This window comes from Paroedura picta, chromosome 1, assembly GCF_049243985.1.
Source record: "Paroedura picta isolate Pp20150507F chromosome 1, Ppicta_v3.0, whole genome shotgun sequence".
Classification (NCBI taxonomy): domain Eukaryota; kingdom Metazoa; phylum Chordata; class Lepidosauria; order Squamata; family Gekkonidae; genus Paroedura; species Paroedura picta.
In genome coordinates this window covers 89000065-89012125 of record NC_135369.1, presented here as the reverse complement: position 1 = coordinate 89012125, position 12061 = coordinate 89000065, and the positions used below count along the sequence as shown (strand labels likewise).

Sequence of the window (12061 nt, the reverse complement as noted above, 5' to 3'; positions counted from 1 at the left end):
ACTCAGACCTCATATAGCCTAAAGATCAAAACCAAAACCTTGAACCTGACCCAGAAGCAGATCAGTAATCTGCCTCAGCACTGGCTGAATATGGGCCCTCCAAGGTGTTCTAGTGAGGACCCTCACAGCTGCGTTTTGTACCAGCTGCAGTTTCCAGGTCAAAGACAAGGACAGGCCCACATAGAGCAAATTACAGAAGTCTAGTCTGGAAGTGACCATTGCATGGATCACTGTGGCCAAATGTTCAGAGGGCAGGTAGGGCACTAGTAGCCGTGCTCGGCATGGATGGAAAAATGCCATTTGGGCTACTTTCATGATCTGAGCCTCCATGACAAGGAGGCATCAAAGATCACCCCCAAATTCCTGTTGCAGGTGTTAGTGCTTGAACTAAGAGTAAACCTCTAGAAGACATAGGACTTTGATTTCATACCCTGGAAGAAAATGCTGTTTTATAGAGAGAGTCTGTGAAGTAAAATTTTGAAACAACCAATTCCTGTTGCTTCAAGATGAAGCAGGCCCTTGTGATTCATATGTGCCTACTCCCCTCCTTCTGCTGACTTGCTCAAGGACATTGGCACACAGGAGGTCCGACAGTTCCAGTTTTTGAGGCCCCTAGCCATATTAAAAAATTTAAAAGATGGCACATAAAACAAGTTAATGAACTTATTGAATGCCTCAAATTCACAAGCGTCTGAATCTGATACCCCCTTTGAGGCCATTGGCCAATCTGCTTTCCACCACTGGCCAGGTATACATCTGCACTGGTAGCTCAAAGAAATGTTAGGGTCATTGAATGAAGGTGCATTTCCAGTGTTAGCCACCAGGTGGTGCTGTTGCCAATTGTTTTGCTAGTTTTTAACTTGGGTTTTGCTTTTAGTGTCAGAGGCAGAAACAATTACAAGTTGAAATGAAGCTGTTACCAGAGAAAATGGTATCATTCATAGTAACAAATAGTCCACTAACTGAGCTGTTCTATAAATAAATCCACCATTTCAGGAAATCTGATTTCTAGCTCACTGTCAGGTTTACTTGAACAAAGGAGAGCTCTCTGAGGTCTAATATTGCAAAGGGTGAATTCCAGAAATGATGTCCATTTGGTGAGCATCCCCCTCCCGCAGAGAAAAAAGGCACAGTAATGTGCCAGGAAAGGAACAAATTATTGCAGACACGTGAATTGCATATTGCTTTGTATGAGCATATTACATATCTATGAGCATATTACCTTTAAGCAGGGATGAACGAGCACTGTATGTTACTGAGAAAGTTCCTGGTAGGAAGGAAAAATCTGGGCTGAGTCTGAATGGCATCAGAAGTTACCTTACCCATCCCGTCCTCCGTGGCTTCACCAGCCAGGCCAAATCCAAGCAGCCCATGCAGAGTTGCCGTGCAGGGACCATTCAGCCCAGACCTGCTAGCAGTAGAGATGACTGGACTTGGCTGGCCTGCTGTCCCATATCACCAGCCAGGTCTGAAGTGAGCGGTCTCTGCAGAGTTGTCCCATCAGGGCCACACAACTCAGATTCTTCCCAGACTGTTTTGGCCTTGCAGTCCACCTCTGCCTGTGCAATATTATCCTACATAGCCTTGATAGATCAGGTATTAGTCCGTTCTTAGTAAGTTGGGGGTCTGCAGGGAAAGCATGTGTCTATATAGCCCCTACCTCTTGACTTTATTACACTTTATCAAAGTTGTTCGCAATTACCTCCAAGAGTTTGCATTTGGCAGCATCTGTCTCATCCAAACCCATCAGAAATAAAACTACTCATGTTGTTCCCAGGTCTTCATGCAGCAATATTTGGCCTACAGGTTGTACTTGTATTTGAAGATGATGCTCACAAAGCCTTTGAAGATAATGTAATCAGTGATGGGATTATACAAAAAGAAATGGTTCTGCTGGTTTAAATTGGTTGGCAGAGTCTGAATATGCAAAGGAGCAGAGCACCAGGCTGCTCAAAAGAATTAAAACATTTTATTAAGAAGAGAAACAAACTTTGTGTAGAGAGAGGTTCCTAACTGCCTGTTTAACGATGGTACGTAGTCATTATGTGTTCATTCTTTCTGCTACTTCAGTAGGTGAGCAATGAGGAAGAAATCTCCAATTAGCCAATCAGGTCATGGGAGGAGACTCTTTGAAAAATATTAGGAAGTTCCTAATCTAACTATGCTAGAAACACATCTTCTCCAATGCCCCCTGTAGGAAACTCTTCTTATTCTGTTCCATCATGCGTACTGCGGATCTTGCATACTTCAAATAAGATATATTTAAAAGGTGGGAGCTGATTAAATGCAATTTGTTTTTTCTTTCTTTGAAGCGGATGAAGAAATTACCTTCCAGAAGAATAATTGTTACGCATCTGTCTCCTCATGCACTACCATCATCTATTTTTAAAAATAAAGCCAAGGTGAGCAAACCTAAGTCTTATGTATAACCAAAGATGATTTTGTAATTGGCCAGATGAGGCTTAGGCATCTCAATTATTCACCACAAAGGAACTTGAAAGCATGTTCCTCCTAGCTGCTCAGTCCCTGACTGGGTAATACAGCTTAGTAGCCCCCCAAAACGTGGCTAGCCAAGCTTCCAACAATACACTTCTGTTAGTCATTTTGGGCCTTAAAAAGGCAGATGAAAGGAAGACCTTGAGTGATACAATTTATCCTCAGTTACTTCTCCTCAATAACCTGTGCTATGAAATATTTGTTGTTGTTATGTGCAAAGTCGTGTCCGACCAATCGCGACCCCATGGACAATGATCCTCCAGGCCTTCCTGTCCTCTACCATTCCCTGGAGTCCATTTAAGTTTGCACCTACTGCTTCAGTGACTCCATCCAGCCACCTCATTCTCTGTCGTCCCCTTCTTCTTTTGCCCTCGATCGCTCCCAGCATTAGGCTCTTCTCCAGGGAGTCCTTCCTTCTCATGAGGTGGCCAAAATATTTGAGTTTCATCTTCAGGATCTGGCCTTCTAAAGAGCAGTCAGGGCTGATCTCCTCTAGGACTGACCGGTTTGTTCGCCTTGCAGTCCAAGGGACTCGCAAGAGTCTTCTCCAGCACCAGAGTTCAAAAGCCTCAATTCTTTGACGCTCAGCCTTCCTTATGGTCCAACTTTCGCAGCCATACATTGCAACTGGGAAGACCATAGCCTTGACTAAACGCACTTTTGTTGGCAGGGTGATGTCTCTGCTTTTTAGGATGCTGTCTAGATTTGCCATAGCTTTCCTCCCCAGGAGCAAGCGTCTTTTAATTTCTTTGCTGCAGTCCCCATCTGCAGTGATCTTGGAGCCCAGGAAAATAAAATCTGTCACTATCTCCATTTCTTCCCCTTCTATTTGCCAGGAATGAAATATTTAGGTGACAGCAAAATTGTAAATGCATGATTTTGTTCCTTTGTCTTGCAGATACTGGTGCTGATTCGAAACCCCAAAGACACTCTGGTATCTTATTATCATTTTATAAACAAAATTGGGATTTTTCCTCCTTCAACATGGGACGATCATTTTACCAGTTTTATGGATGGGAAAGGTATCCTTCCTATCTTACATCAATGTAGGGACTCATTTGCCCGTTGGCAGGCATCCTGTACCCAGCTCTGCTTTTAGATGGCTAGGCAGGGACTGGGGCTGTAACTGGGCCCACTGGTTGATAGACCAGCTGCACCCTTTCCTTGAAAGGTAAGCCCTGGCCATAATGACAAAAGCTATGGCAGCAGCTCCACTGAACTGCAGCTAGGCACTTATTCGGGAATGCCTTTATATAGAGCCAATTTGGTTTAGTGGTTAGGAGTACAGACTTCTAATCTGGCATGCTGGGTTTGATTCTGCACTCCCCCACATGCAACCAGCTGGGTGACCTTGGGCTCGCCACAGCACTGATAATGCTGTTCTGACCAAGTAGTGATATCATGGCTCTTTCAGCCTCACCCACCTCACAGGGTGTCTGTTGTGGGGAGAGGAAAGGGAAGGCGACTGTAAGTCACTTTGAGTCTCCTTCGGGTAGGGAAAAGCCGCATATAAGAACCAACTCTTCTTCTTCTTCTTCTTCTTCTTCTTCTTCTTCTTCTTCTTCTTCTTCTTCTTCAAGCAGTGGCAGACCAACTATGAACATCTCTTGCCTTGAAATCCCGACTAGGCTTGTGCGATTCGGCCGCTTCGGCGGCTATTCCCTCCGGCCGCAGCTAGCACCACGCCACAGGGGGGGGGGGTAGCAGCGGCATGACAGCGGGCGCAACCACGCAGGTGCAGAATTCCGTGCCAGGAGGGAATGGCTGCTTTGGTGGCCGAATCACACAAGTCTAATCCCTACAGAGACATCATAAGTCGACGGCAACTTGATGGCGCTTTCCACCACCACCAGTGGCTGGGAAATGTGTGTCAGCTGGGAACTCCACTGCTTGCCATGTTGTTTCCAGATTAGATTTAAAGTCTTTGATTCTAAGTTTCAAACTTTGTAACTGAATCTGTTCCTCTCAGAATCAGCCCACACAAGCAATTGCTGAAAATGTTTCTGGCTGCTCCATTTCTGCTGAATCTGAGTGGGAAGTCAAAAGCCGGTTCTCAGCTGATTGTGGGGATGAGCTGAAAACTGGCATCTGATCAACTGCCCTGGATACTTTACTGGCATCCAGCCTTGCAATGAGGGTGTTTTTCTGGGTGGGGGGAGGGAGGTTTCAGAAATTGACAGTTGACCCGGAAATTCAAATGAGAATTGACTCCTGATTTCCCATCCAGGAAACTGGGTTGGCTCTCAGGAGGCGCCATAGTATAAAGCAGGGTTGGGCAAGCTGTGGCCCTCCAGATGTCTGGGGGGGCACAGTTTGCCTGGTGGGCCACAGTTTGCCCACCCCTGACATAAAGACATGTTTATGCAACTTTGAACACCTGAGAGGGAATCTTGACCCAAGCAGGGATTCGAGATGCATGTACAATGGGTATAAAGATGCAAGCAATATTCATTTTATTTCTCTCCAGTGGCCTGGGGTTCCTACTTTGACTATCTTGCAGAATGGGATAAATATATTGATGAAGAAAACATTACAGCTATCAGTTATGAAGAACTAAAGGAGGTGAGGCTTCTGTGATACCCAAGTCACAAGATGTTTCTTACTGTACCAGTACAGAAGTCACATATGTACAAAAGCCCTCTATATGTGGGATTCATATCTGTGATAGCTTACTTACCTAACATTCCATAAGTTTTAAAAGTGGTTTGTATGTTTACACCAGAATATTTGTTTATTTACTCTAGTTTATAGCCTACCTTTCTCACTAAGACTCAAGGTGGATTACGCTTTCTATAAAAAGCTCTGTATGTGTGGGGATGACTGTGAAGGCTGAAGTTTTATCTGCTGTTTATTATTAATAACTAGGGGCAAAGCCCGTTGCACCCAAGAATACAACGGGCGCTAGAGCTTGGCAGTGGGAAGAGGAAGGGGAGGAGTTGTCCAGTCTGTAAGGGCATGGGGTTGTCATGTGTGTTGTGTGGAAGGTTGTGGTGGCATGGTGGCAAATGAGGGCATGGGTGTGGAGATATGAGTGTTAAGAACCTGTGGTGTGGAATGTTCATGGTAGAGGACCAACCTTTGGGAATTGTGGCATAGTGGTTACAGATGAGCTTTCCAGAGCCATGTCTTCAGATATGTGAAGGAAAAATCAGACTGAACGCTCTTCTTAGGGGAACCAATTCCCCCCAGTTCTGCATCATTTCCCTTCTTGTGTGAATTAGACCACAGACACCGAAATTCCTCTCTGCCCTAATACACATGGGGTAGTTACAGTACACAGGTGTCCACCCTGTTCCTTCTTTTCCATTTTTTCACTGTTGATAAAATGTTATGTGAGCACATGCTTCTTTCATGGTTGCTCTTTAGAAAAAGAACGGATTTTTGTACCCTGTTGTTTACTACCCAAAGGAGTCTCAAAGTGGTTTACAAACACCTTTTCCCTTTGTCTCCCTACAACAGTCAACCTGTGAGGTATGTGGGGCGGTGAGAGGTCTGAGAGAACTGGGAATGGGCCGCAGTGACCCAGCAGGCCTCAGGTGTCTCAAAGCATTCTCCAAATGTCTTCCCTTTCTCTCCCGATAGCAGACTCCCCATGAGGGAGGTGGGGTAAAGAGCCTCACAGGGAAGCTGGCAACCCTAAGAGGAAGACTCTCTGTGCACAGCAGTCTTGACCTTAGTAAGGTTTTTATCCTATTTTTTATTTGCCAGGCCAAGGTTGAAAAAAAATTACAATTCCCATGTGTCTCCAGCCATTTACTTGTTCACGATTTACAGTTTCAGGCTGTAAATATTTATTTAGATCTTCCTGCACTTTCCAGACTCACAGGACTGATGCTGGTCTGCCTGTCTGTGCCCCAGAATACAAACAGTTGCTGGTAAGGGCTGGCCATAGCCTAGGAGGGACACACCTGCACCACTCCCTCCCAACTGCAGGCAAAAATGGCTCATTTGAAGGCTGGACTCTGAGGCATTGTACGATTTTGAAGTCCCACCTCCAAACCTCCAGGAATATTTCCAACCCAGGGGTAGCCAACCTCCAGGTGGGGCCTGGAGAGCTCCTGGAATTACAGCTCACCTGCAGAGTATAAAGATCAGCTCCCAGGCAGAAAGCACTACTTTGGACAGGGTTGTGGTAGAGAAGAAACATTTAAGGCCTTCCACACAGGTTGTTGTTGAATTGAAATACTTGAGGCCTACTGCACAGGGTTGTTGTACAGATGAAACAGGTGACAAAAGAACCAATTTCATCTGCAGAATAACACTGTGCAGTGGTCTCAAATCTGCAGAGAGTTGCAAAGAAGAAAGACATATGATTTAATATACCATCTTTGTTTTTTATGTATAGAATCTGAATGTGGGATTGAAAAAAATAGCTCAGTTCCTTGGATTTTCTCTGAATGAAGAAGAGATTCAAAGTATAGTAGACAAGAGTACCTTCGCTGCTATGAAACAGAAAGGCTCAGAAACCCATGGAGAATTTGGTGACATCTTGTTCCGTAAAGGTACATTTCAATGGGGAAAAGGATTCACTTGTATTTTCCAAAGTGAGCGCTGCATCACTTGTGAACCTGATCTGATGCATGTGCGTGTATTAAAGATATGTGGTAGAGTGCTATGCTCCAGCTCCCAAAGGACAAGTCCCAGGGATGCAGCAACCTCCTGTACCACAGACAAAGCCTCAATTATTTATTTGGGTGAGGAAAGCATGGTGCCTCAACCTCTGTCTCTTGCTCCTCTTCCACCCTCAGCCACCTGCTTCTTTGGAAGGACTTCCTGTGGGCGGGGCAGCCCTGGGCTCATTTAAAGGTCATACTGTACAAAGCGTCTTGTCTAATCTGTGAGGTATCTTTGTCTGGGTTTAGAAATGGATGATGGAAAAAGATTTTGTGTTTCAAATGGTCAAGTGAGATGATACAGTTTTCAATGTGTGTGTTTTTCTTTCCTTACCTGACTGCCAATCAGTCACATGTCACCTGTGAGGTCCCTACTGGGAACTCATTCCTAAATATACCAGGTCCCAATTCAGATTGGGACTGTGGTATGTGGGGAAAAGGTATACAGCTTTCCTCTCTGTGCTGTTCTTGTAACCTGAAAAGGCCCTTGGGGTGCTAGTTGCCCCACTGGAACCAATGCATGTTGCCCATCAGTACATGTGCAGCCATCCCAATGGTACAAATATCTAAGGGACTTTTTTGAAAGGAATTACAGAACAGAAGTAAGAATGACAGTCCTGCCAAATGTTACAGACTCAGCTGGATTGCTTAAGAAACCATTTCCCAGTCTGCAGCTGATAAATGGTAGAATGATTCATAGAATTCTGATTCATAGAATCATAGAATAATAGAGTTGGAAGGGACCTCCTGGGTCATCTAGCCCAACCCCCTACACAATGCAGGACACTCACAACCCTATCGCTCATCCAAAAATTTCCAAAGATGGAGAACCCACCACCTCCCAAGGAAAGGAAGCCTGTTCCACTGAGAAATCCCTTTGTCAGGAACTTCTTCTGGAGGTTTAGAGGGAATTTCTTTTGAATTAATTTCATCCCATTGGTTCTGGCCCATCCCTCTGGGGCAAGAGAGAACAACTCTGCTCCATCCTCTACATGGCAGCCTTTTAAATACTTGAAGATGGCTATCAGATCCTCTCTTAGTCGTCTCCTCTCCAGGCTAAACAGACCAAGCTCCCTCAACCTTCTGCATCTGGGTCAGAAAAATGAAAAGCATGCCTACTGGATGGGGGATACGCTTCTAGGTAACACTGTGTGTGAACGAGACCTTGGAGTACTTGTGGATTGTAAACTAAACATGAGCAGGCAGTGTGATGCAGCGGTAAAAAAGGCAAATGCCATTTTGGGCTGTATCAACAGAGGCATCACATCAAAATCACAAGATGTCATAGTCCCATTGTATACGGCACTGGTCAGACCACACTTGGAGTACTGTGTGCAGTTCTGGAGGCCTCACTTCAAGAAGGACGTAGATAAAATTGAAAGGGTACAGAGGAGAGCGACGAAGATGATCTGGGGCCAAGGGACCAAGCCCTATGAGGATAGGTTGAGGGACTTGGGAATGTTCAGCCTGGAGAAAAGGAGATTGAGAGGGGACATGATAGCCCTCTTTAAGTATTTGAAAGGTTGTCACTTGGAGGAGGGCAGGATGCTGTTTCTGTTGGCTGCAGAGGAGAGGACACGCAGTAATGGGTTTAAACTTCAAGTACAACGATATAGGCTAGATATCAGGAAAAAGTTTTTCACAGTCAGAGTAGTTCAGCAGTGGAATAGGCTGCCTAAGGAGGTGGTGAGCTCCCCCTCACTGGCAGTCTTCAAGCAAAGGTTGGATACACACTTTTCTTGGATGCTTTAGGATGCTCTGGGCTGATCCTGCGTTGAGCAGGGGGTTGGACTAGATGGCCTGTATGGCCCCTTCCAACTCTATGATTCTATGATTCTATGATTCTAACCTTTTCTCATACGCCTTGGTCTCAAAAGCAAACCTGACACACTGAAAGTATTAATGTGAAGTTTGGCCCTGGAGAGCCACACTGGAATATTGGCAGTCATTCCAATATTCCCAGGGCAAAAGATTCCCACAAGAGATGGCCAAAGCAAAGATCATGAAGTGAGAATCAACATGCTGCCCATGCTTAAAAAGTTTTATAACTTTAAAGTTATTCAGAGACGCGAGTAGTTTTATGATTAATACTGTGTAACTTTGTAGCTGCAAAATAAATCTTGTGGAATAAAGTGTCCAGTATTCAAATGGAAAACACTCTATTCAGGTTCTTATCTACATAAGCAGATTGTCTACCTTGATCATTACTCTCAAAATTCAAATAGCAGAAAACTCCTACTTAAGAAAATGTCATCCTGACAAATATATAACAGTATTTTAAAATGTCTATAGGATCTGTTGGCGACTGGAAAAGCATGCTCTCAGAATCTCAGAACAAAGAAATGGACAAGAGGTTTGAAGAGTGTTTATCAAGAACGAAAGTTGGAGCCAAGATAAAATATGATCTTTACTGCAAGGTCTGAGGAAATAGGGAGGCCTTCTGAAACAGCACTCCTGAAGTCCGTAAAATTTACTGTACTTTTCTAGGCACACAGTGACAGGACAGTGTGCATGTTTGCTTTTTTAAATGGTATCATATTAGCTGAACAGACAATGGTGGCAATTTCTATGTGGTGTTTTTAGCAGCAGTCCCCACTCTGCTATGGGAGCTCACCGAATGATCTACGCTGAGTGCCTCACAGGGTTGCTGGTGTAAGGATAAAGGAGGAGGAGGGGAGTCTGCACTTGTATACCACCCTGGATCCCCATTGGGAGAAAAGCAGGGTATAAGTATTCAAAAATAAAAAACGAATAAATCCCCATGAAATCAAGATGTATAATGTTTAAGTACCCTGAGCAAGTGTAGGATTACAACCAAGAACATTAATTTCCTGATAGTATTGTTTTAGGAATCACATCTAAAGCTTTAGTGACTTATCATAGGCATATGAAGCCCCCTGGGTTCATTTATACTCTCATTTCCAGTGTCTCCAATAAAAGGCAGATACCAAGAGAATCATTGATTTGTCTGATATAACACACTTTTGGGTTCACCTGGCTGATTACAGTCTGGAGGTCCACCTTATGGCCTCCACCCATCTATGTTAAGGATCTGGTCATGACTGCCAGGTCTCAAGGTTCAGCAAGACATCAGTTAAGCCACAGAGTTCTGAATGAATGGTAGCGCATCACCAGCTATGTGAATACTCAATGTGGTGTAGTGCATAAGAGCCACATACCCTAATCGAGAAAACCAGGTTTGAATCCCCAGAGACTGCAACACCAGCCTTAGCTTCTACACCCTGTTGGCCATCCATGGAAACTGGTTGGCTATTATATGAAACCGGTTGTTGGACTAAATGGACTGCTGGTCTAATCCAGCAGGGCTCCCCTAATGGGTTAATGAGGACCAAGAAACCTTTGTATTGTCTAAGCCACTGATAACCAAATTGTGCACCAGGGCACAATAATGTGTGATGAGAAATTCCAAATTTTGCCATGAAAATGTAAGCCACCATGTGGATTTACCTGTTGCTCTGTGCCCCATGCAGCATTGGTATGAGGAGGCTCCTGTCATATAGGCTGTGAGATCATCCTCAGAGAGGAGTGAGGGCACACTGAGTTCCTTGGTGTAGACTACATGGTACTTCCCAGGCAAAGGAGAATCCTAGATGCAGTTCCAGTCCCATCCCAGAGACCTGAAAGTACAGGGCAAAAGGGTCAACAAGGCCCCAGGAGTCAATACTAAGGGTAGAGTTGCATGCATTTCCTGGCAACTGGAAGGAGGGTTGGGGGCAAGGGTATGGGCATGGGAGGGCTGTGATGTCATCTGTACCACTACATCGCTTCTGAGGAAGGGATGTAGTGTATCTCTAGGAAACATCAGAAACTTTATGGTAAAACCAGGGATTTCTAAATGTAGAGACCATTTTGCTTAAAAAAACCTACCTCCCATTGCTTGGAGTGGTGGCACATAACTAAAACTGCCAGTGGGTCACCTCCCTCCACAAGGGATGGGGCTGATAACCTACTAAGGAGGATGATCATTCATAAAAACTGTCCCTCTCACAATAGAATGATACTGTACTAAATATTCACATAGTTGTTTGGAAAAATAGGACATGTGGTCTATGCTGCTGTGTATAGCTTGCTGAAACTAGAATCCTGCTATGGAGTTTGACATAATTTAATATGCCATGTCAATACTTACATTTTGCTTCCATTCTGTTTTTAGATTTATTTTTCTTATTTTATTTTATACCACACCTCTCAGTAATTGCTATCTCAGGGTGATGAACAATATGACCAGCATTATGATCAATAAAATTCATGAACAATTAAGCTCTGTTAAAACAATAGTTCCTTATTTGAAATCCATGGACCATTTCACACCTGATAAATATAGTGAAACACTCACCTAATGCAGACCCATTTTTGGCATTTTGCACAGTGTCACCAACATCCAGCGTCCAAGCAGCAAACCGGTAGCTACATCCTCCATTTTAAAGCACTAGCTGGGGAATCACATAAAGTGGGTTCCCCCAACTAAAAAGTGCCAGCTAGAAGAGAGCAACCAGCAAGCCACATGGTAAGGAAATGTGTGGAGCCAAAGAAGCGCTATCTCTGCCTCCCTTCCTCTCCCTTCTCCCGGGGATGGGGTGTTTTTTTAAGAAGTAAACTGCCTGAAGCAATGAATAGGCAATTTAATCGTGTAGGTAAAGCAACCCTCCCCCCCCAGTTAAAACACAAAGCACGTCTCTCTAAAACCACCCTCCAAATCAGGAATGAGCTTAATTTTTAAAAGATTCAAGGCTCATGATTCCATAAGGGGTGGCATTATAAAAAGCACTATGCATCTATGATTAGATCGGTCAGAGAGACCTTCTCCTTCAGGGCTCTCCCTGCGCCAATGCAGGGTGGGAATTGGTCTTGGGTGGGAATCGGTCGAGAACGTGGCGATCTGGTTGGTGTATCGATCACCCACCGCCCCACCAGATTCCCTGCCAGGCCTG

General features: G+C 44.5%; 1 protein-coding gene across 1 annotated transcript in view; it reads left to right on the top strand.

Moving 5' to 3' along the window:
- Positions 1–9678, top strand: part of LOC143842226 (sulfotransferase 6B1-like) — a 31793-nt gene extending 22115 nt beyond the window's left edge. Inside the window, exons 9-13 of the mRNA XM_077347095.1 lie at positions 2313–2402; positions 3395–3518; positions 4964–5058; positions 6842–6998; positions 9402–9678. Coding sequence (XP_077203210.1) covers positions 2313–2402; positions 3395–3518; positions 4964–5058; positions 6842–6998; positions 9402–9532 — 597 coding nt within the window. The 3' untranslated portion in view covers positions 9533–9678. The remainder of the gene's footprint in view (positions 1–2312; positions 2403–3394; positions 3519–4963; positions 5059–6841; positions 6999–9401) is intronic.
- Positions 9679–12061: the final 2383 nt, after the last annotated feature.